General features: G+C 35.2%; 1 protein-coding gene and 1 non-coding gene across 6 annotated transcripts; one reads left to right on the top strand and one right to left on the bottom strand.

Annotated features, from left to right (window-relative positions):
- Positions 1–1,346: 1,346 nt before the first annotated feature.
- Trnaa-ugc (transfer RNA alanine (anticodon UGC)) lies at positions 1,347–1,418 on the top strand. Its single transcript has one exon. It is a non-coding gene; the product is annotated as a tRNA-Ala (tRNA).
- LOC106131593 (tubulin monoglutamylase TTLL4) lies at positions 1,352–25,077 on the bottom strand. Of its 5 annotated transcripts, none has more exons than XM_013330732.2 (16): positions 24,138–25,077; positions 23,602–23,958; positions 22,448–22,700; positions 16,733–16,923; positions 16,147–16,343; positions 15,143–15,205; positions 14,370–14,618; positions 13,672–13,946; positions 12,971–13,178; positions 12,494–12,620; positions 12,020–12,239; positions 11,519–11,668; positions 10,834–10,932; positions 10,079–10,286; positions 9,313–9,380; positions 1,352–4,522 (listed from the first exon to the last, which is right to left on the bottom strand). In XM_013330732.2, the coding sequence occupies exons 1-16, from the start codon at positions 24,515–24,517 to the stop codon at positions 4,340–4,342; spliced, it is 3,228 nt and encodes a 1,075-aa protein (XP_013186186.2). In that variant the 5' UTR covers positions 24,518–25,077; the 3' UTR covers positions 1,352–4,339. The 5 variants fall into 5 exon arrangements, with proteins under 5 accessions (XP_013186186.2, XP_013186188.2, XP_060806058.1 ...); XM_013330734.2 differs by having other exon boundaries at positions 1,353–4,490; positions 24,138–25,076; XM_060950074.1 differs by lacking the exon at positions 1,352–4,522 and adding an exon at positions 7,561–8,649.
- Between the last annotated feature and the right edge of the window lie 1,722 nt (positions 25,078–26,799).

Here is a 26,799-nt window from a genome sequence, read left to right on the forward strand (position 1 = left end):
CATTAATTGTTACACATCAATAAATATGCTTATCTTTACGACTCAAAGAGTTAATTTCAAACCATACTAAAACTTTGTTACATGGTTAACATGTTATCCAGATTGGATTCTCGTGTTTTTACAATATTATGTGAGAACGAACATAGATAGTAACAAGACAGGGGTAAATAAAATCGGACTTCAACGGAGTGGACTGAGACTCAATATTGAGTACATTAGAAATCTGAATATAAGTCTAAGTAAATATTAATAAGTTTTCACTTGTCAAATGGGTTTGTCTGCTGGGACAAGATTGTTCCCTTTAGTAGCACTATGGCAAATGAGAGTATTCAAATTAAGTTAGACAATTCAATGGGATTAGTGGGATATACGAATTGAATCTTGATTAGAAAGTCTAAGTAGCTAAACGTCCAACAAATCGAAACGTCTAATGGGTATACTGTCTAGTTAGCTAATCGCCCATGCAGCAAAATATGTAACTATCAATATAAATATGACAAAACGACCATTTAGGAAATACATATTTAATTTCTCAAAGTTCCTGGACACTTATCTACAAAAATAAATATGATAATCCTGCTTCCATCCTACTAATATTATTAAAGCAAAAGATTGTAAGGATGTGTGTGTTTTCGTTACCTACTCTTTCACGCAAAATATACTGGACAAATGATGATAAAATTTTGTACATGAGTAGAATATAACCTGGAATTATACATATGTAAGTTCACTTACTTACTTTCCGAAATTCCTTCGAAAGCGAAGCCCTGGGACGCAGTAAGTTATAATATTGTAAGGACACGCAACAAACATACCAACTCCACAAACCTTCAAACTCTTTGAATTATTTTCTGTTTTGTCAAATGTATTTTTGATTAATATTTCTAACTTACTAAAATATATAATCACTAATTAATCTTAAGGGAAGTCATAGTTCAAATAGTGACAAGTTGCTAGCCCATCGGTAGCATTAGCTAACTAGGCAGATTGCTTATTAGACGATTTGCTACTTAAGACTTCCTAATCGATAGGATTCATTATTCCTTAGTCTATTTTTGGTGCCAAGTAGGCTCATACCAATACCAGCAAATATATAATGTTAAGCATTCGGCGCGGCGTTAGGCCCAGATTAGGTACTTGTCACAAACAAAACCCAACCCAAGCATTCGGTTGGTTTGGTATATTTGCTGGTTTTTTATTTACAAATTGAATAACCACACAGAATTTTGTAACTTACGTGAATTAGATAAATTATAGCGCAACATATCGAAGTGTGAAGGTTGTATTGTTCATACCTACATGACCTTACTAACATTATGTTAACAGTTTTGGAGTTTCTACCAAACGGGGATGTAGCTCAGTGGTAGAGCGTTCGCTTTGCATGTGAAAGGCCCCGGGTTCGATCCCCGGCATCTCCATTTTTTTTATTGTTTATTCGGCAACAGGATTCACATATCACAATTCAGTCATTCAAAAAATCATAATTTTATACATTATAACAAAAAGAAGTGTCACATTTAGTGTCGATATTCTCAGTTTTTACATTTGGTAGAATACTTACAATACTACGTTCTACGAAATATCGGTATTAAATATTTTACGCCCTACATAAAACACAGGTATCGTAAGTGAGGTTTGTGGACCTGTCAGGCATTGAGCAAATCGTTTATTTAAATAACAGGTGGCGATTTAACAATAATGTACAAAAAAAGATAGTTAAGTAAATAAAATAACAATGTTAGATTTTTCATTTTTTAATAATTTCTTAGGATCAGATCAGAACTATCCCGCCATTGGAAGGTACATTAGCACTAAAATAAATGCGTAAAAGTGGAGACTACTAGAAAATAAGGATAATTCAAGTGACTATAGCTTGCATGCGCGACATTTTGGTTCTTTGGTTACATTCTGGGCGACGGAAATTTTTAACTGAAATTACAAAATAAACAGAATACAAAACAACTCCATATCAGTATTCTGATTCATAGAAAATTAAAAGAAAATGTCAAAATTCAAATAAGCAATAAACAAGGTCACTTCATACATAATATATAAAAATAACTACAGCATACGAGGGAAATCTTTACATCCAATCATTACACTAAGAAACATCAATCATAAATTTATTTACGACCAAAAATAATTTATTTTAATATTAGGTACATAATAAATGTTTACATTATAGTCATTAGGGCAAAGTCAAATACTTTTTGATTGGAACGTAAGGAATGAATACAATTCAAATGTTTATTTATCCTAATACCAACGATTTTTCGATACTGAATCGACTCTATCACTTGTGAACACTATTCAAATACATTTCAGATCGCCTAAGCGACGACCACTACGCTAGCAACACTAGGTATACAATGAACACATTGCAATTTTCAATATTATTAACGTCAAACGTATTTAGAATCTCATGAAGCTACAATAAATTCGAGATTTATTTACAAGCTTTCTTTAAATCTGCTAATATAATGTGTGGTAGGTCTAAAACGGAGTCATTAAATCTTCAATATTAGAATATGCCCAACACTATTAAGTCGTCTATAAATAACCCGACTCGGAAGTTCAAAAGAGCCATGAACTTTAATAAAATTATACATTTCTTGGCCAGGAATTCAAATTGTAGCAGTCGTTTTATCCTGGTCCTTCCGATATCTGGGTTATTTATAGAAGCAACCTCTTAATTTTTTCTGTATCAATATAAGTAAATTGAGTCAGGAATATATTTAAAAAATAATTATTATCCTACATATTGGGGCACACTCTAACTTGGGGCAGATCTAAAATTGAAAATATATTGTATGATTTCATTTACATTTAAGAAAATTACAAACAAATCAATTGAGAATCCGATTGGATATTGGATAGAAATAAATGAGCGTTCATAATAATATCTGTTCGAATATAAATAGTAAAATAAATATCGGAACAAGGCAAGTAAGGTTTCAACAACTTAATGGAAAATATATTATTCCCTTATACATTAAAATCACATTGAACATTGAAACCAACTACTATTTCTATAACTTCAATGGGTACCTAATATAATTTTATACTTTTTCCATTTTATTTTTCATTTTATTTGCATTATTTTAAGATATTTTAGGAAGTAAACAACTGAGCATTACGTTCAGTTTACAGCTACTGGCATATAATTTTCACCCGGAAAATTGTTTTAAATTTCCGTATACGAAAAATAAATAGTTTCGAGTGAAAATAATGTTGAACAATTTTGTACTTCCGGAATGATATTTTACTTAGAATTTGTTCTCTTTTTATTGATCATTTCGTGATATGATACTAAAATTACGACATAGGAAGTATTTTTCTATTTTATTCCCAAAACGAGCTACGATCAACTACTTTTGTCTACGTAGAAGTCTGTAGCTCAAAGGAATGTCAAGATGGCGAGCGCATCTGACCATCTACTGCTAACCGACCACACTAACTAGTCAATTTACAGCACTTTAGAATCAAATTACAATTTTACACTTTAGAATAAGCTCTCAAGTCTCGCAATAGCGGCAGACTACACATTTTTTTCAAATATTGAGACTCCTCAAGGAAAAGCATCGGACGCTGGACCTAACCGCTTCTGTATAACTATGTGGACGCTTACATTAACAACTGAGGCTTGTTTGAGAACAAATGTTCTATCTCACAAAATTCATATTTTGAGATTTTTCTAAATTGGTTATTCAACAAAAAATCAGCTATAGAAAATACAAATTAGATTCATAATTTTGAGGGGCATTGAATTTTAGCACAGTATTGGAATTTCGTGAGATAGACTGAAATAGAAAAGATATTTGCGTAATAAATAATATTTATCACACCTTGGATCCCGGTCAGTCAATAAAATTACCATTCCCAAAAAAAAAAAATAGTCAAACTGATGAGACATATGCTTTATCAGTTAATAATAGTATCGCGACTTAAACGTCCATATCACTTATTACGCGAACATCTCAAATTAACATGTTTAGAGCGGCTTCACACATCATTTGTCCTGCGTAGGCGTTCTATACTTATCTTACACGCAGCGCAGACGCCACTTTTAACCTACTGCTAAGAAACGTTACACATACAATTTAAAATTCAAATTCCAAATGATAGCCATAAAAAGGTACCATGGGTTTCAAGGGTATTTACAAATAATTTATACAAATAATAATTACCGATTATTAAATAATAAAGGTCACATATCCGGCACGACAGACAGGGCCGTGTGCCTCGCGTCTACGCTGCGTACACGTACATCGACCTACGCCACTCCGAAGCTGTTACGCGCACAAAAAGAATATCAGCAGCGAGTTCTCCGGCAGCGGCCCTACGCGTCGAGGTCCCCCGCGCTAGGCGCGGAGCTCGAGCGGGGCGGGCGGCGGGGCGGGCGCGGGCGCGGCGCGGCCGCTCTCGAGCTCGCACAGCGACGGGAGCGAGGCGCGCTCGGAGGGCGGCGGCGAGGGCGCGTCCACGTCATTCTGCAAGCAGCCAACGCGCTCAGCGGGGACCGCTAGGGAGGGACGGGGACGGGGAGGGGCGGGGGCACCGTTACTCAATCGCTATACGGTGTCGCCTTACACTAATTGCATGTCTCTTTTATTGATGCTATTTTGGCTTTGCGTAAGTCGGAAAGGGTGGTAACATCACTTAAGTAGTGAAGTGGTGTTTAAATATTAGGTAATTCCTAATGCCTATGCCATGAAAAAAGAAAACGTCTTTTTTCATAAACCGGAATTCGGATCAAACGTCTCATTTGTCATTTGTAGCATGCATTTTATTTGCTTTTTATTTAACTCATATTTGCGAAAGAAACCTTTTTACGACTAGAAAACAATTTGCGATCAAGTCTTTTTGCGACAGAGCCAATAGCTCGCTTGAAATTGAGAAAATGCACCCTTTGCGACTAACTTTATAAATGAGACAATCAACTGAATTTCGTAAAGCGACACAACGTACAATCTGTGCTGATGTGGTTGTTCTAAATCACTAAACAAGATTTTGAAACAAAAATCTATATTTGGGCTACATCACAATGACATTGACTAGATACACTTAGAACTACTTTGAAATGTTTTAGTTGCTAAGCATGAAGCCCTGTGAGTGAAGCTATGAACGAGGTAAAAACGGTGCCAATGAAAAAATATTACATGAAATTACTATTATGAAGATGAATCAAACATCTAATGATTTATGTATGATATAAAGTGAAGATTAGAACTCTTTGTCGAACATTATATTTCAAATTACAGACGTGAAATGTGTGGAAAAAGAGCAGGGCTGACCAAATGATAGGAATCTATAAGTAATTTGTAGTCTCAGGGGCAGTAATTTTTTATCTGTCGGTTTCTATACCAAAGCTGAAAAATGCCCATGAAAATTTGCCTTATTTGCAAAAACAACTGAAACCAGGCAGCCTCATTGATATAAAACTATTTCAAAGGCTCGAATATTCAAGACAACACGCTCGTGCGGTCTTTCTCACAAGAAAGAGACAGAACGAGAGCTACAAAAATCTACTTCCAACTACTTTTACAATATTAAATGTTGAAACTATCAGCACATTTATTGAGCGATCGAGGTGCGATAAGGATGACCATGCAAATTTCCTATGTATATGATCCGGTATAGGAAGAAAAATAGTTTCAAACGAAAATACGCCATCTTTATTACCTGTTTGGTCTGAGCGATTGCTTTTTCATAGTGTTAATTCAAAAAGCATTTAACTATTACGCGTATTGTCGCTTAAAAAATCGATAAATTAGCATGCACACAAAATTCAACGATCGGTTATTTTAATAAAAACTAATTAAAGTCTATAACTGACTAGAATTTGTAATCTGGAGACTCAATAATATAAAGAAAATCAGACAGAATCTAATTGAAAATTAAATTACACTTTATTAAAGAATCACTGATACCCTCACCTTTGATTTTTCCTAGACGTGATTAAAATTCAATGGTTTTATTATGCGAAAGCGTATTAATTTATAAAAAACTAAATAGCAGATCTTTTTATACTAGGGCCATAAAAATATGGCTGCATTTATAGCATGCAAAGCTGGCGTGTGGATTAAATGAACAATATATAATAAAATAAATATATATAACAATAAATACTTAATAAAAAAAATTACAAAAAGTATTAAACTAAATGTTTACAGTTTAAATAACAGCATAAAAATGTTTAACATATTTTACACACTAATTCGATTTATACTTTTGTTCTACCTTTAGACATGATAGGTGGTATTTATGAATAGAATACGATTATTACGCTTTAACAAAAACTAAATTACCATCTAGTATGTAAGGTCACTTTATCAAATTAATCTACCAATGAAATAGCACCATTTTCCAAGACTAAGTATGGGACATATTAAGTTACCTTAAACAACCTTGCACCTAAATAATCATAAAATTATCGTTATTACTATTAATTCTACATTTAGCATTAAGTTTTTGTAAAAAGTATACCAACAGTAACAAAACTAGACACATTTAAGTACGTCAATATTACATATACCTAATAAAAATTGAATAAATTCAATAAATAACATATAAGGCTCATTTTAAAAATGACTAGACATTTCGTGGGACCCATGCGGTATTTATTTACAATCAGGTTAATTTTACCGTCTTCTATTATTCAAATATAATTTTTCTACCGCATATAACCTACAATTTGTAACTGGACATAACAATTTTCATACAAAAAAGTAATCAACAAAATTCTATTCCACATTCTAAATTCGAATTACAAAATTTATTTTTTCATTTACTAAACGATTCTAGCTATGACATCGCACGTTTATGGACACATCTAGCTTTCAACGTTGCCTCACTATGGCTTGTCTATGATCTAGCACCCTAACATCGTCAGTTACGGGTTACGGGTGTCTAAACGGTCCCGATCGGTGGCGCCGTTCCTTTCTACGCACTTACTGTGAGCCACGTGCTTACAACCCAAGTAAGCACGCCTGAGCGCGCTTGTCACTTTGCCCTGATGAAACCAGCCATAATTATTTTTAACATTTCGTCGATATTTGGCTAAGCAATAGAAAACATTGTCCTGTAACTTTGCCGCTTGCGTATCATATTACATTGATATTGGTCTTGCAAAAGAGCAAAACACAAACAAATATAATACATACGTATGTGACAGAGAAAAAAGGTCAATGTTCGCTTTTACTGCTTTATGTGTAAGTTGCCTGAAAACTAGTATACTAATCAAATAAATGTACATATTAAAATGCCAACTTAAAAGTTTTTGAAATGCTTAATTTGAAGGAATACTAGACTTAGAAATTAGTATATTCAATGAAACCCGAATTATTTTTTAAAAATACTAATATTTTAGTTAGCCTCAAAAAAATTACTTTTTTGTTTTATGGTATGTTTATCTTCAATTTTTTTTTTGGTTTTATACTTTAACGTTTTTACATGACGTCAATAATCTTCAATTTTTTTTTTGGTTTTATACTTTAACGTTTTTACATGACGTCAATAACACTCGTATAAAGAAGAGCAAAGATTTTTATTGAAAAGAAGATAAACATACTCATACACAACATTCTCATAAATAAAACGTATAAATAAAAATATTCTTTCAAATAAAGAATGCTGTCTTAATATTTATACAATCAAGAAAATAAAACTGTAAGTAATGAAATATTTGTGAAAATTAATAAAACATGCTGGAGTAACAAAATGTTCTCACCACGCTAACGCCAGCCTTGCCCTGCAATTGACAACACCCTTACTTTTTGATCCTATCCTAATCTATGTTTTTTCTCAAACAACAAAGGCTATCCTTATCTATGGCTTGTCTCAAACGACAAAGGCTATTCTTGTCTGTGGCTTGTCTCAAATGTGCCGGATAAATCATCCTAATAATTTACTAAACGTTTGTTTACGTTAATTTTGACATAAGTTTCTTATTAGTTCTTCTCTTTTAATCGGCGGTTAACCTCAGATAGAGAGAAAAGAAAGATAAGACATTATACCTTATCAACGTTCTTGAAAGAGCGAACTGATAAAAATGCAAACAAATTCATAAATTTTAATTTCATCCACAAATGGCGTAGATTTATCTAGCATGGTATCTTTTGTCGCATTAAGGTTCGACAGTTCATGTTCTATTTAGGCTTAGGCAACTAACATAACTATATATTTACCTTATCACGTTGCACTGAGAAAAAACCACGCTCGAGTATTATTAGTATTGCTGTATTGTCTATCTAACCTTATATCTTTCAAATTGGTTATAATATTAAGTCAATAATCGTTGACCATAGTACCAAAAAACTTATATATGGAAACGCGAATTCTAATATAATATAATTGTATATCTTATAACGATCCCAAAAATTTCAACTTCATAATAATAGTATATTTATGTTCTAGCTATATGTTTTATAAAATAAACATACTACACATATATGATAACTTAAAATACATGAAAACAGTAAGAACTTTTGTTCACAATCCTTATAACTCCAAATTCATACCTTTATCAATTTGATACAGTTTCACTAATATGAAAATAGTTTATCAGGAAAATTTTATATTTAAAAAAGTACATACCCAATAAAAGTCTGTCGATAGTAATGTATAAGTAGCACCCATGTTTCGTTCCATCTAAAAGTGATGAAAAAACTAATTCTTATCTCATCGTTAAAACTTCACTTCTGAGAAACTACTACTATAAGATGATTTGTCAAATTAACTAATACTGACAATAAAATAGTAAAGATTGTGAACAAAAAATATTTTTATGCATAGTTTTGTTATATACCAGATAGATCGGAACTGAAAGGGGCAATAAACACTATATACCAATGGTATAATAGCTTCATATTCAATGAACGCCTATTTAGGTGATACTTTTTTCACTTAACCTAACAGTTTTCATCAAAAAAATTTTGCTTTAGATTTTAAACGACACAAAGAAAACAACTACTTTTAAATGCATAAGTAGATGTTAACTTAGTAAAGTGAATTACGGTTAGTGAGCTATTTAATTCTTTGTAAATAATTATTGTTGAGAATTTAGAGATTAATCATCCTTTTTATTGTATTAGTGTTTTGTATCACTGAGTACCTGTAATTGACCTTTTGTTTCATATACGTAGCGCTATTTTTTTTAAACGGTTGTTGGTCTTTCGAATAAATAAATAAATCCAATGTACACAGTATATAACAGAACTAGGCCCGTGACTATCACCAAACCCGGATGGCAGTGAGCAGCGCGCAAAGGAAAGCGAGTGAGAGTCGCAGCCAGCGGAGCGCCGGGCGGGTTACCTTGAGCGGCACCGGGGGCACCTCCAGGTGGTAGCCGATGTCGCACAGGTTGCGGAGCAGCACCAGCCCTGGAATGTCAGGGGAATCTTTATAAATACCGTATATATTCTTTTTCGCAATCGTACATTACTGGGGTAATGGTTTTGGGAGTCCACATTTGGCTCAGTCTGTCATGTCTCCTAAACGCCTGTTTCGCAAAATTCGACTTAGGATAAAATTTCAATTTTTAAATATTATTTACATAAATTTAATTTTATTACATATAATGTCAATGAAATTAAAAAAAAAAAATCACAATCAACATGTTAGTTGAAACACCGTTCAATATACGAATTGTATATTCAATATACGAATATTCGTGTATTGAATGTACATACATTTCCTACCACATCCTACTGATAGATGTAAAGAAAACCGTGCGTAATACCATCCCATTTCTTCTCCTCGTTTACCTTACAACTCTCACTTATAATTTTCAGTAAGTCTGCTTCTTTATTGTCATGGTATCTAGACTTCCAGGCGTTAAACACACTCTTTCCACGTCCCAAGTCCGATTACTGACTCGGACTTGGGACGGGGACAGAAGAGAAACTGTCCTCTCCTACCCCCATAGCATCGCACACGCGACGCCGTTTTTATCGCACGAAAAACTACCGCTTTTTATTATGACTTGAAACGGGACAACAATAGATTTTTACCGGGGTCACACGTGTCATGCTATGGGGACTGCTCTCTAAAACAATCTCAAGACAGATAACTCCATTACCTGCGTCCCTATTGGCGTGGTATCGGGACTCCCAGGCGTCGAACAGCCGGTTGTAGTACCGCGGGCCGGTGAGGTAGCCCAGGTAGCGGTGCGTCTCGTGCGTGGGGAACACTCTCTCCATTTCCCCGGTCTGGGTCAGTTCGTCTTCCGCTTGGATGAGGTGGCGGACGTCGTCGGGGGTGAGGGTTGATAGGATGTCGCGTAAGTACTGTTCAAATTTGTTTCGCGTTAATCATCAAAAATCAAACTAATAGGTAAATAAATATATACGGGACAAATTACAAAGATCGAGTTAGCCTCGAAGTAAGTTCGAAACTTGTGTTATGAGATACTAACTCAAAAATGTTATATTTCATAATTGGATGATTGTCTATATACTTCAAAGACTCAGGCCAATCAAAAAAGTTAGTTTCTCATTTGCCTGGCAAGGGATTCGAACAAGCCAGGCAAATGAGATTCGGGATTCGAATTAGGTCGTTACAACAAATAGAGTGGCGGAAAAATAAAAAACCATTACAATGCCATCTCTCGCTTATTATAAGTACAAATACAACCAAAAAGGTTGACGTGCTTCTGCAAATTGTATTTAAGATCTCTATTCAATTTGTCATAAGTTACATATTACAAGTTGCATTCTTATTTAGTTCCAAAGTTTTATCAAAATTCACTATGTAATCCCACCAATTCCTGACGATTTAAACGCAACAGTTAAGATTAAATGATAAGAATTTCAAAAATTATAAAGACATGCTTACCAAATCCCTGTCTTCCATATTTGTATAAATTATATGTTTATCCCTCTCTTCTTTTGATAAATAAATTGTATATAACCTACAGTCGTATGGCAGTCCACCCTGGAATACATAAAATGGCAGAATGATAACACTTTACCAAGAAACACAAAGTAGTTTAATAATTTGCATTTACGGTAAGGGAAATATCGTGAGGAAACCTGCGCATTCAACTGTGATACCAAGATTCTATATGAATTAGATTCCCCTTCAAATATAATGGAGGTCAGATGGGTGAAAACTTCGTGGAAAAACCTGGTTAACCCAATCCAGAAGAGAAAGAAGTCTCTATATGACTCGGCATTCAATATTGAGGATGTTCGTCACTAATATTCTCCACCACATCTAAATTGCAAAATTTTGGATTTAGCTGACCCTTTACTGAGTGAATTTGGAAGGAGTCAAAAATAGTAGCTGTTAGAGAAAGCCAAAGCGAGAAGAGCGCAACCAGAACGTGATTTAGTGAGGATAACGGGAAGAGCCATGAGTGGTGATGGGACATCCCCTGTATTAAGAGTCAGCGATTCAATTAAAAACTTTGTTTTTACACAAGACCATTTTTCGTGACGGATGTAAACAAAACGAGTAACAGAGTGAAGAATCTGTAAAATTTGCGTTACGTTCTATCAATTGTTTAATTAAAACTGACCAATTTATTGGGTTTATCTTTAGATAACATCTCGAGGTTGGTCTTGAGTGGCACTTGGAACTGAGCAATGTTGAGCACCGTCGTCACCAGAGGGCCTTTCACGTGGATGTCCAATGGCGAGGCGCTGTGCAGACTCGGTGATATGTTTACCTATGTACAAAACAATAAATTGAAGCATCTGAACAAGTTTACATAAAATTCAGACTATAAAGGAGTAAGTGAATGTAAAGCCATTACATTTATTATTGCATCTCAATTCTGGGATTTTCACAGCTTTTCACAGCTTTCAAGAACTACACAGATAACTGCGTTACAAGACACCACGCAACATGTCTCTATATGTCATTTCAAGTATAATATAAAATTACTGTCTCTCTGATTTCTATGGCGACATTATTTACCTGAAGAAAGCACAAATTCAAAAGTCAAAAACTTACGAAGAAATAATTTTACTTTTTTAAATTATTTTAATAATTTAAAAAATCCTCAAAAATAACTTACCTCTAGTAACCACGGTTTCAACTTCTCGTCTAACAAAACATCAATCCCAAACAGCTCATAACAATTGTACCTCGAAGTAATATTTGCTTTGGTGAGGGAACTAATACTGGCCTCTCCAGATATTATTGTCTTGATCACGAGATCTTTGAGTGAGTCCCATAAGGCGTCTGTGTTTATATTCTTTTCAGTCTTTAGGTATTGGAACAGGGCTTGCAGTGTCCTGGAATGCAATCATTGAACATTAATCATCATCTATTTCATACTTTAATTAATTTTACTAAACAGATTAAACCATGTAAGATTAATGACTCTAACCGATTATTTCGAATATATTCTTATACTAATGCACAAATCCAATCAATAAAATAACATGAAAAAAATAAAGCTATTTTACACAAAATATTAATATCGATGAGGCGATAAAAATATCGAGTTAAAGTGTTAAAGTTATTGAGTTAATGTATGCAATCTCACCATTTATGTCCTTCGCACGCGGCAAAGTCCTCGTTCGGCGTGTAATTTTTCGATAATCTATTTATTGAATAATTTGTCAAATGCATATAACGGTCGTTCAATGACGTTACTTCATCATTGTATTTCACTGTAACAAAGGGACAAATATTTTATTGTAGCTACATAAAATGATATCTCTGCCGAATTTATTCTCGTCAATAAAGTTTAAAATACGGGTCAGATTAGTATCTCTGCAGAGGTTGCGGAGGTCAGATGGGAGCCACTTTGTGTGAAAACCTGACTCACCCAATACAGGATCCATGGTCAAAGGCATACCCGGGCTCCTTTCGAAAATGGCGATAATGTAACAAAGCCAGGAGGAAAAAGAATAAAGTTTGGATTGGAGATGCATAAGTACCTACTCGGGTCTTTTGTTAACCAAAGGTTGACTGGAAGAAATTGTCTGTCTACCCCGAAAATACAGAACTATAATATTACCTGAAGCAAACCTGGCCAAACCGTCCTTGTACAAGTATATCCTGAGGGGGTGCACTGACGTCACGAGCACGTACAGACGCATGTCGAACTTGTTGCCGTTGATGAGGTACGGCTTCGACACGTATCTCTGGACCACTACGGCGCGCTTCTTGGGGATCTGAGTCCAACGGGACACCACTTTGATGCCCGTGCCACGGGCTGACGCGGGCTGGAACAGATAGATTAAGTAAAAATACTGTTAATAGTTTTCCAAGAGGACATAATTCACTCTGACAGATAGTTATCGCACCACCCGTATATCCATCGCAGTTTGGTGCAAAGACTCGACTGGCAGAGAATGCCTTGTGGCATTAATGCCTGACTAATGTTGTGGACTTAAGTCCACAATGTATATTTTACGTGCATTATGCACTAAATAAAGAAATACAAATATACATACATATAGTCACGTCTATATCCCTTACGGGGTAGACAGAGCCAACAGTCCCGAAAAGACTGAATGGCCCCGTTCAGCTGCTCGGCTTAATGATGGAATTGAGATCCAAATAGTGACAGGTTGCTAGCCCGTCGCCTAAAAAAAGAATCACAAGCACATGTAATCCTATCCCTTAGTCAAGATTTCGAGAAAAAATCTTCATCGCGCAGTTATGGCCTACACTAACGCACATACTCTAAATAACGGAGATAATTAATCAACTTACCGGCTTAATAATCCACTTCTCATTATTAGCCGCATGTTTCTCCCAATCGTGCTTCAACAGCTTCATATCATGGGGCAGTACATATGTCTTGGGCATGATTCCGAACTCGCTGACACCATATTTGGTTGCTAACTTCTGAAGATTTCGCCATAATCGGTCTTTCCTACCGATTTGAAACGTCCCGGGGAAGTGGTTCATCTTCTGACCGTCTTTTATCGCTCGGAACATGAGCGACTTCATATGTTTACCCCATATGCCTATCCATTCGACGGTCTCTGTAAAATAATACTGTCAAATGAACAAGCTATCAAGGGCGTCAGTGGTCAAATCGGTAAGGTGCCGGTTAAAAATGCGTGTAGCGCAAAAAGGCACAGGTTGGAATCCCACCCCTGCCATGTACCAATGACTATTTTCGAAGTTATGTACATTAGTTTGAATACTAATCGATGCTCTTATAGTGAGGGATAACATCGTGAACCTGCACATTCAGGCACCTGGATGTGTAACCACGATCAATCCAATACGGGTTAGGTTCCCCTACAAAGATTGCGGAGGTCAGACGACAGTCGCTTTGTGTAAAAACCTGACTAACCCAGGATCCATGGTCAAAGGCATACCCCGGGATCCTCTCCAGAGTGGTAAGGAAGAAAACGGGACTAAAACCAGGAGGCAGAGAGAAAAAAATAATCTAATCTTACCTTCCTGCGGACATTCAGCTGTATCACACTCGCTCTTAACCAATCTAAACCCTGAGTTCGTCAAGGTTTTCTTAACAACTATAGGCGTGATTGTGGTTAGTTTCCATTTAAGGTGTTTCTGTATTGGCGCTGGTATCTTGAGAGGCATCGTGTCATCGTGGGCCACGAAGCGGAGGTACGGCGGCACGCGGGGGAAGAGAGACGGTCGAAGGCAACTTGTGATCGAGTCTGGGATGCTGAGTGGCGATTCTGGAATCATTCGGATTTGATCAGAGCTTTTAAATAAATACAAAAGTACGCAAAACATCTCAAGATTATTATGTAAAATGGGCTTGCTAAGGGCATCGGATGTATGTTAAAAAATACTTAATTAAGCGTTAATTTTAATGAATTTGCTACTAATATTTGTATAAAAAGACAATAAGCAAGTTTAATATAAAAATGAACTGAATTAGTTACATATTGTTTGTTATATTTTCGTGACAGTATTTGCATACAAACAGCATGATTATGCTAAGCGAACCAATAGCGTACAAAACTAAAACATGTCAATTCGTTATAAAAATGTAGTAGACAGGAGCGATATGGTTCTCTGGATTTCCAAAACCGTTTTTCTAATGGTAAACATGAATAACTTATCTATTTCTAAACGTTATCAAACCTACTCGTATCTAACTAATACTATCCTTTTTTAAATTTCAATAAGGTAAAGCATAAACCAAAAACAACCTTACACTACATAAAAATAAAGTTGATTAGAATAGATAGTTAACCTTTGCGTGACGGCAACGTTTTGAAAGGATTCGTCGTATGCAATGCCGTTATGAACATTTGCTCTGTGGACAATTCATATGCTAAGTTGGGTAACAAATTTTGACATGAAAATTGGTTTGACGATGTAATAAATGTTACTTATAGTGCATGGATATTTGATGCAAGACAGTATTCTATTAAACGTTCAAATGGACCTAAGAAACCGTCAAGTCAACCAATGGCTAAACGGAGAAAAGAATAGAAATATATATGTATCTAACTGTCTTTTCATTATAATTTTTTTTGTCGATCTAATTATAATTTTCGTTGATCTTTCTGACGATATATTTAGGCCAATATACTGTGTCATTCCCTACTATTAAAATAGGATAAGTTACGATTTTCGAAACACAAGACATTTTCTGATTTATGAATAATCTACTAAAAACCCAGGTATTATATTTCATGTCACAAACCAATTTACTCACTCGCTTGTGGCCACTTGCCAAAACTTGAATGGAAAACTTGTGTTAATTAGAAATGTCGTCAGCAGAGCATACAGTCACTCGTAAACGTCTAAATAATGCAGAGAAGTCACTATTCAAAAGAACAATATGTATGTGTCCCTCAATGGCAACCCCAATTAGAAGTAAAGGGTCTTAAAACGACTAGTTGTTTCTGTTTTCTTTTTGAAGATCACTTAATAAAGAAAGAGCCATCTAAGGGGCTAACAATCGTACTATAAAAATTGATGATATTCAAAATATCTAAGCATTGTTTAAGATGTGCTTCAAATGTTTTGCATAAAAGGCGCCCTATGCGCAGTGCAAATTTACACTAGCACTGGAAGTGAGGCATGGACAACATGTGGTTATGGCTGTCCGCCATTTCCGTTCAAGTTATATTCCGTGTGCGTAGTTTGCCTATGAGTCTAGCTGTCCGTCTGTCTTGTCTGTCGCCCCACGCCAACGCGAGCGGATATGCGGACAAAATGTAATCTATTGACATAAAGCAGTAAACCAACCTTTGGACATAATTTTCTTCGCTGGCACAGCACCGTTCATCTTACTTGTAAGACCATTGGCAGACGGTTTTTCCGACACCTCCTCTTTCTTCGGCGCAGGAGGTAGTTTCTCAATCTTCTCTATTTCCGGTATAACTGGATCGGTCTCCATTGACCACGATTCCATGTGGTCTGGTGACGGTGATCTGCTGTGAGCACTGAAATAGGTTCGTCGTCTAAATAACCTGAGTTTCAATCTAAACCACAGAATATTAAAAGAGCACTAGATGCAAGTATGCCCTATGGCAGCGTATACCCAAGCAAAGTTTGGATTAGGACAGGTAAACATAATTTAATACGCCCGTTGCTCATTGGGACAGGCAGATAACATGGTAAAGACTTGCTACCATAATTTAAAAAAATTCTTGATTCATCAATCATTCAAAGTCCCGGGTGACTATGGTTACTGATGAGTATTCATAATAGTCAAACAAATCTGTCTTTGCATTCTTACACATATTGCACATGTACATAGAACTATCTCTTTTGTAACAAAAAAAATAGCAAAAATGAATGAATAATAAAGTTGCAACAAATCCAAACTTACTCCTCCGCTTCTCCCTCAATCACGCATATATCTAATTTGCTGTTCGTCTTCATCTTCACCACTTTGACTTTCGACTTGACCTTCTTCTTGACCAACTTGACCGACTTCTTTAGAGGGATCGCGGTGACAGAGCTGACTGGTAACGCGGGGCTCACCGCTGGGCATGCTGGGGTCGGAGTTTCTTGACGAGGCTATAATAAAAATTATCATGTTAGTACAACCATTGTTGTTTTCATTAAACAGTGTTTTATTATTTCGTGCAAAACAGGTAAAGGGACTAAAGAAAGGACGAAAGTTTAAGTCGTAGTGCCCATGAGCTTTATCTGCGGACACACCAAGCGGTTGATGAAGTTAAAGTTACATTTCAGTAAGGTTAAGGAATAAAAGAACATTTTCAACATCCCTATTACTTTTTCATAATATTAAAATTAATTATAATTGTTATTCGTTAACAACTAGTTTAAACTACAACTAACGAATTAATTATATGTAAATAACTTACAGGCTAATTGATTTTAGTTTAGAAGCAAATATCATAAGACAAAAGTCGTTACGGCATGCTTTAATTTTTACTTAGTTTCACACCCCCAAACATTCCTATTTCGACACTTTTTACTCTTACATACATACACCCACTCTAACATACTCGTACTTTTGTTTGCATGACGACAATGTTGACATTTACGTCAGGCTTCGGTCAGTAAATCAGCAAACGTTAATTTTGCTCTAAATTATTTTCCACGTTTAACGTAATCTTCTGAGGGTAGCAGGGCATTTGACGTATACGACTATTAATAATTTTATAATATTAACGTGAAACCGTAGAAATACATAGAACGTACTGACGTCGCCGCAAACATACACATCATGCGTTTGAACTGCATTGAACCGACTTGCCTAGTTCTTAAGATTTCAATTCAAATATTTATCACAAATACAAATGGCATCGCAATACAAGTGAACTGCGACTGCGACAAAATGCAGAAATCTAACAATTATTGCTGTACCTAATTTTCTGCAATTATATTTTACTAGTGACTCGCCCGGCTTCGCACGGGTGCAAAATTCGGAAAAAATTATACATAAAAACCTTCCTCTTGAATCACTCTACCTGTTACAAAAAACCGCATCAAAATCCGTTGCGTAATTTTAAAGATTTAAGCATACAGACAAACAGACTAAAATAGCGACTTTGTTTTATACTATGTAGTGATGTTATCCATTGAACTACTAACTTCGACTCTGTGGTATTTGTTATCTCAAACGTATATAACTTTAGAATGTATGACAAAACAATTTTTAAAAATCAATATAAAATTAAAAAATTTTATTGTTTTTGTTATATATTTTTTTTAACTTTCTGCCTAACTGTAACGCACCACCGCATCATTGGCAGAGGTTATTGATGCGTATGACCAAGCAAGCTAATAATAAACATCTCGAATTAGTCTATATTTAGAGGAGTTCCATGGTTAACTGTCAAAGGGATACACCCTGAATCATCAGGCCGTTATTGGCAGTCAGCAGATTGGTAAATGTCAACAGGTATTGTAACACCAAAATAGATGGTAAGTAGGTGAAGACTAATATTATTGAAATGGGCGTGCGTGACATTAGTCACTCGACGCTTCATTTCACGTGCGAATTATGAAAAATCATGTCTGCTCGTTATCTCTTAGCTTAAAATGTGTATTTTTTTTGTTATTCAAATTTTATGGGAATTAAATAAGTGTTTAAAGAAATTCATCACCTAGTCACTGTCGTCTGGCCCACGCAACCCATTAACTACGATTGGTTTGTCGTCGTTTTGTTGAGCTAATATTTTTCCTAAGCCTTCCTTATATTTTCGTTCAAGGAAAGATTTCGTGGCTTAATCAAATCTCTCAGGAAGTAGTTTACTTGATACTTTATGTAACAAATCAACCTGCTTCTTCCTGTTGGTCGCCTAATAAATCACTTTAGGTGATAACGTCACATTTGATCACATACCAAGCAACTATCAGTTATCTATATACAAATGTATGTAATCTTGGTGCAATGTAGATTACAATATTATTATAGCGCATTAAATATTGGATTTAAGTTTTTATTAGGCAATTTAACTACATGAATTCCATCATTAAGCCATCCGGCTGAACGTGGCCATCATGTCTTTTGAAGACAGTTGGCTCTGTCTACGCGGCAAGTGATAGGACTTGATGTGTGTATGAGTTACATACGCATAAACACAACATTGATTGATGATTCACAATTTTTTTTAAACATCTTGTGGTTCTCCATATCAGTGAGATAGTTTTACGAAAATATAAATCATCAAATTTCCTATTTTCTTAAATGATATATTATAGGATAAATCGACACATCCAACATAATAAACAACATATAACTCTTCAGAAATATTACACATATAATACCAGAAAATGGCAATACAGAGATGCCAACTGCCTCCTGACAAAAGTATATAAAGTTTTTTACTCTAAGTTTTAGGGCTAAATAAAAATCTTAAATATATTTTAACAATAAAGTCTACGCGAAAAACTATGCACACAAAATCTAATAGTTTCGCGCCAATAAAGATGAAAAAAGTATGTCCAATCCACTAAGCCCTAAATTCATCTTATATTTAATTAGAAACACTTGCAAAATATAAATATTTTAGTTTCAGAAAATATTTATTGACGTAGGCCTCTCCTACGCTTCTTCCGTAATTACATTACGGTTTATTAGATTACCATTTTAACATTAGTTCTGGACACTCCAACACACGTTAGTTAGAAGCGGTTAACACATGCTGTCTTCAAGAATCCTATTACCGCTGGCTGGAACTATTTCACATGTATTTTGGGCAACAGATGTAACATATTTCTTATTTGCATCACATATTTGTCTTTTCTCACACCTTGAACAGTGCACACGTGCGCACTTAAATATAACACAAAATATGTCAAGGTTACTATCCCAGCGGTCAACATACACCTGATTGAATGGTAAAAAAATAAAATTTAAATTTTACAGCATTGTAAAAAACAATTGTGTTCACGACTGATATAATAACGATATTAAATCGATGTCCGATCGATCTCGCGAGTTAGAAACAGTGATATTGCATTCGTATTGACATTTTATACAATTTGGCATTGCGCCCGGTCTCGTGAATTGGAGCCACAATAAAATCTAAAGAGTACCGAATTAAACAGACAACAAGAGGAGTGTAAGCTAGAGGTAACCAGTATGACGGCATAATGAGCTGAAAGTTACATCAGTTTTATTTTTGAAAACTATAGCATAACTAAGGCACACTCCACGCTATCTACCAAATCTACAGTTTGGATAAAAGCTGCACCGCAGATCAAGAGTTTAACGAATACGAGCACAATTGACGTGCTTTAGATACATTGAGAAAATAAACTGTCTTACAAAACTTTAAATAAACATTAAAACAGGTGTATAACGTGTAATGTATGTAGTTATTGATCATATTTAACATGAAAGAAAATACATTTTTGCGGTAAAAGAACAATCTGCATGTGATCTCAAAGATAAATTATACATCAAGAAATTTCTAATACCTACCATAATTACATAATCATTGAGTGCATTTAAACAGAAAGTATTACCGGCATCAAAATAAGGATACCAAAAATTGCGGAAATTTGCATAAAGGAAAAATAAGATGAAGATCACTTATTTTGTAGGCGATATAACGATAAACACTTACGCATATGCAAATCTTGAGAAGTATTTTTTTTATTTTTCTCATCTTGGCTTCGATATTAAAAGTTTTAACGAGCGCGCACATTCATGGCCACTTCTTGCACAACACCGCTAAAACTATTGTACACGTCAACGTGTATCAAACAAGTCTTCACGCCATAACAACATCTGTCGTCATTTTTTACTTACTCAAAAATATCCTACGAAAAATTCCGCGGCTACTTATGGGGCTTAGACAATTACATAAACATTTAGAACGACAAACTAGGCTACATGGAAATCAGGAAATATTATCAGGTTGACATATAACGGAACAGCGAAGCCGGAAGAAACAATAGCGAACAGATAATTGCTGAACTTGTAATAACTTTGATCACTGGCAAATAGAAGAGCATTAAACAAATTGAGTTTCAACACGCAATAGGTTTATTTAAGTTTTCAGGCACACGAGCCGACGACGACAAAATACCATTACACTAACCCACTTAGCGTTTATGACATTAAAGATATTTTGTCCCTGAGAAGTGACCGATTATATGCCTTCTCCGAGTTTTTATCTAAAACTAATATTATGAAATTACAGCCAGTCAGGTAATCCATTATACTGACTACTGATTAGGGCTTCAGATTTCCGAGCAATTATCTGCCAATTATCATAAAAAGATAAAGGAATTGCGCTTTCTTTTTTATACAAAAATATTTTAACATTATCTTCAAAAGACAAAATAATGGTCAGAGGATATTAAATGCAACACGATTTAAATACGGATGACAACTGACAACCTCTTGATTGTTGAGTCATTCAAATTTATCTAACTAAATTTTCTTTATATATCCGTACATACAGTACGGTAACGGATAAATAAATAAAATTAATATCAGAGCTTAAACAACTACTAGATTACCCATATGTATGAATTAACGCATAATAATATATAATGTTATAACGAAAAAAAAATGTGATTGTGTGATAACATCGGTCTTATCCTTTACGAATTAACAGCACGCTATTTAAAAGAGCCAATCTGACAATATTTCAAATTACGTGTTTGCTGTGTGTTTTTAGAAAATGAGAAATATCTCAGTTTCTAAAAATACACGGCATAACGTATACTCGTAAAGAATAGATACTCGCATATGAGTCGGAACAAGTGACCTATAATTAGTTAGTTCGTTGCGGTTATAGTTCCCTGAGGTAAGCCTATTTTGAATGGATGATCAACAAGTATTAATACCTTTTTATGAGAATACTTATTACTACTTTCAGATTAGTTAAATACGATTTGATTGATAAGATTTTCCATTCATTGCCTAATTACAGCTTAGGCAAAATACATGTACATAGATTCATGTATTCAAAAGCCTTGGACAAATCACATACCTAATAAATAATCGGAATTTAAGAAACCATAAATTATTGTGGTTTTAGAATTACGATCACCGCATCTGAATTCGGAAAATATAACTATTAAAATCTCTATCTTTGTGACCTCTGTCGTATTGCTAACTTGATAGAATATATAATTTATCAGTATAAAAACGGCACGGCACAAGTAGTGGCGTATCAATCATAAGTCTAGCTACAGGATCCTTTCCCTTTTGCTTTCTGAGCAATATACGATTAATAATCAATGAATAATCAAAGGTCAAGGGCCTACCCCGGGCTCCTCTCCAGAGTGGTGAAGATGCAACCGGAACTAAAGTCAGGAGGAAGCAGAAGAAGAATCAATCAATAATCAATTGTCACACTAATCTGATTTTAGAGATTGATGATTGAATTTTTGTTAGCCTCTAGAAACAGCTACACAGCAGGAACATAGAGAATATTTTTTTATCAAAATGCTTTTTCGCCATGCATATGAAAGGCTGACACAACACTTTACTAGTGCGAGTAATACCAAATCTTATCATAACAGCTGTAAACATTACACCTGACATTCACTTTCACTGGTCAACATTTAAAATACATGTTATAAATAAAGAACAGTTAAATATACTCACAACTTCACCATTAGGAATATCACCAACAGTGTCACTATTGATAGCAGTGGTCCTCAAAACATGTACATTATGAAATTCATCCCTTGGTGTCACTATGACTTCTTTGCATGAGCACCTTGCATTTTTCACTTCATTTAGATTAGTGGTCCGTGACCTGGGAGGACTACTCAGGGAGGCTATGGCAGTACCATAGGAGTATCCTGTACCCGAGTTATCTTTTGCACGCTTTGTATTGTTAGAGAGGTATGTCATTCTGGAAAGAAGATGAAATGGTTTATATTTTTAAATTAATGACAAGTTTTTTTTATTGTGTATTCAGTAGAAAAGTTTTTTCTTGGATTTTACATGGTGTTGGTTCAGTGTACTATACAAACATAATAAATTAAATTGATGTACTGGAGAACTTGAAATATATTTACAAGTAAACCTTTTTGCTTAAAATGTTGAACTGTGCGAAGCAAGTAAGTATTCTATCTTTATTCTGACAAATAAAATTGTAAGTAAACAGTAATTTTTAAAAATTGTTACTTTAATAATCAAGGTCAAACTACAATGAAATCAATATGAAGACAACTTCAAAATCATACCTATTGTTAATCATGATTTATACGGTGCTTTTTAAGGCTTTAGACTTAACACTTAGATTTATCTTATTAAAACATTTTGACAAAATCACTTAAATTTTATAGACATCCAAACCAACTAGAATAAGCAATTGTCTGATTTAAAAATATTTGCAGAGGCATATAAAATTAAGATCTGATATAAAGATAAGATAGGTGTCATTTAAACTCAACATGCAGATAAGGCATTATGGAAGCAAATTAATCTATTATTCGTTAGTGCGAATTCTCAGAGATATCATGTCCACAAAATAACCATAATGTTTAAGTGTAAAATTAATATTTAAGGTATGGTAAATATTGAGAATAAAAAAACAGACTAAGTAGGTATGAATTACTTCTACCTTTATGTTTTAGGTCATAATAAGTCCTTACTTATTTATAATTTGTATACATTTTACCAGCCTTAACTAGAAGAAAGACTATTTTTAGAACCACCTTCAAGTAAAGCAAATGCACATTTGACCTATTTATATTTTAGAATTTTGAGACGGGTAATTCTCTTGTGTGGTGCTTTTTTAAAGCACTTACCTGTTATCATATCCTGGTATAGGGGAACCAACATGGAAGCTGCAGTAAAGATTGTCAGATTCACTTGAAGCCCTCTGCCGCCGCCGGCCTTCAATGCTTACTTTTGAGTCATGATGAGACTTATTCTTAGGTTTTTTAAGTATGCCTTGAGGAGGGGACTTTGGTAATGGATTATTGAGTATAGATTTCAAAGGTTGCTTAGCCACTTGCACCTCCATCATTTCATGATCAACTTTCTCAAGTAACTCTTCAACTTTTGGCAATCTATTATCATCTACTTTTGTGTTGGATAATGTTGTTACCAAGAGTGGTCTGGTGGGACTAGTCCTGACGAATTTTGATCTTCCAGATTGATATCTGAAAGAGAGATTATTATATGAAATAAATGTTTACATTATATTTTCTGGTATAAATTTAGGACAAACAAAAAATTGAAATAAGTAATTTTTAAATTATATGTCATAACATGTCATAACAATTGGCATGCATTCAGATTGGGCAACATATTATAGGTTATGTTGTCATGATTTACTTACCCATGGTGCCTGTTGAGTTCGTGTGCCATTATGTAGTCACCGTTCTCAGCAGCAGGGAGCGAGCACTCGTGTCTGAAGCGGTTAGAACGGCTTTCAACAATGTTATTCAATGTGAAGTAGCTCTTATTTGGAAGAACCCGCTGTCGTGGTATGCCATCCGCCGAACGATGCGACTCGAGAGTTGCATCCTCATACGGCGAACGATCAATGCCTTCGCTGCGGCACCGCCTACGCAGTACCCGTGCTGGGCCTCGACCTGACCACTCCAAAACGGACCCCAGGGGGTCGCAAACATCAAACCCGGCTTCGTAACTTGGGCAAGCTCCTCTGCTATCCATTTCCAATGCGCCTATTCGCGACGCATCATCGTTTGTCCACATCAATCGCGCACCACGAATTTCACTATTGCACTGCTAATTTGAATGGTGAAAACTAGTGAAAAATAAAGCTATAACGGCGACGTCGAGGCCAGGGGGGCGACAGATGACAGATCGTAATTCTACGACGGACTCAGAATGTGCCAGCACTCCCGCCAAAATTGAAAGAAACTTATTCTTTTTATGAAAATAAATACATCAAACCTTTAAAGAAGTTTTCCTACGTGATTTAAAAAGTGGTCACTTTGTTCACGCATAAAATAAAATTTATTGCTAGTACAACCATTACAAAAAGTAGCGTAATGGCGATTGAAATGAAACATTCGAAACCGTCGTTCGATTCAATCACAACAAGTGTTGAGCACAGTTTTCATCTTCGAAACCACCCATCATTTTTCACTTTAAGAAACAAAAGATTTTACTATTTCTAGAAAATTAACCTATTCAGGCGATTCTAGCATAAAAAGAGAATAAATTGATTGTAAATTCTGAAACAGAATCAGACCTTTTTTACTTGAAATCAAAACTTGTTAAAAAAATTGGATAGGAATAGGAACATGTTGACAGCAAAGTTACAAAAACAATATCATTTTTAAGTTCAATGTCTCTTTCATATTCTGCGACGCATTCGAAAGTTAAAATGAGATAGCCTAACTGTCACTTGGATGATAATACTTGTTCGGCTAATCGGTTGTAGGTTACAAACAATTTACAACTCTGCTGCACCTAGTACCAGAGTTGTAAATTTGATGAGCATTTATCTGGCAACAACGCCTATTCACTTTGCAATTCGGTTGCAATCACTCACTGATCTCTTAGACTCGTTGCAATGAAACAACTTTATATCTGGATGGGAATCATCAAGATCGGTCACCCAGGCACTGTTCATTTATTGCACTACCGTACACAAACAAATGTCGCACGTGCCATACTACGGTGACTGAGTACCTATAGTGGATGAAACCATTGACGTACCTAACAATAAATAGCTAGAATTTGAAATCGTACCCTATTTGTCAACCATACATACCTACTAACCGAACCCCGGCCCAGTGACCTTTACTTCTACACGAAGACATTCATAGTGTTAAATGTATGTGTGTACGGCACAGATATCGTTTTTGGCCAATAAACAAGTAAAATATAGTATAATTGTTCCATAACAATTATACTATTTACTTGTTTAGTCCTACTAATATTATAAATGCGAAAGTTTGTGAGTATGTCAGTAGTTTTTGTGTGAAAGAGTAACCGAACCGAATATTGAACCGATTACTATGAAATTTGGTATGCAGGTAGCTAAAGACCCAGAATAACATATAGACTATCCCGAAGTTCCCGCGGGATTGACAGGGTTTCCATGCGGACGAAGTCGCCGGCGGCCTCTAGTACTTTATAAATTTTAATAATTTATGTAAATTCTTCCTCTTGGCTTTAGTCCCATTCATATTAGTTGCATTCTTACCACTTTGGAGAGGAGACTGGAGTATGCCCTTGACCATGGATCTTGAATTGGGTGAGTCAAGTTTTTGCAGTGCTCAGTCTAGCGATCGTTCACGGTTATGAGAATGGCGATAAGTTGCTGCTACCAAATTGCATCGAGAGAACTCACTCTACTAAGCTCTACACAACACGTGGGCGTGGTTACAAAATATCAAACGCGGCAAATTCGATTTGATTTAATCAGATACATAATAATAGTAAAGTCTTCTTCATCGACAGGATAAAACTCCCTATAATTCACTCTTTAGGAAGTGGACAGTATGGTCCTTTACCACTTCCTAAAACGACAACTTCACTAGAAAACCCTTCTAATAGGTACTTGCAGCTGTATCCTTTGCCCTTGCCCTACACACACCGGAAACAGAGGTCTAAATTAAAACAAACCTTAACCCTTCAGCTGCGGCGGCTATACGCAAACTGCGCACCTCGTCTGCGGCGTTCAAGCGCCGCGGCGGACGGGCGCGCAGTGTCTTAGATTTTGTTGTATATCTGTATATAATTATTTGGGACCTACCCAAAAATTTTTTTTTTTTTAAAGATATATAAATGAAGAATCATATGCAATAAATTTTGATGCGAAAAAACACTTGCGTTTATTATATTTAGGTCACTGAATTCAAAACTTACCGAAAAATTATCCATTGTAAATATTTTACTGATTTTGCAATTTACATCTTTCATATATTCTGTTTTTGTTTACTATTCCACAAAGTCCAATAATTGAGGAATTTAATGGTGCCAAAAAGTTATTATGTCCCAAGTAAAATTCTCTAAAATCGTCT

This window comes from Amyelois transitella, chromosome 20, assembly GCF_032362555.1.
Source record: "Amyelois transitella isolate CPQ chromosome 20, ilAmyTran1.1, whole genome shotgun sequence".
NCBI classification, from domain to species: domain Eukaryota; kingdom Metazoa; phylum Arthropoda; class Insecta; order Lepidoptera; family Pyralidae; genus Amyelois; species Amyelois transitella.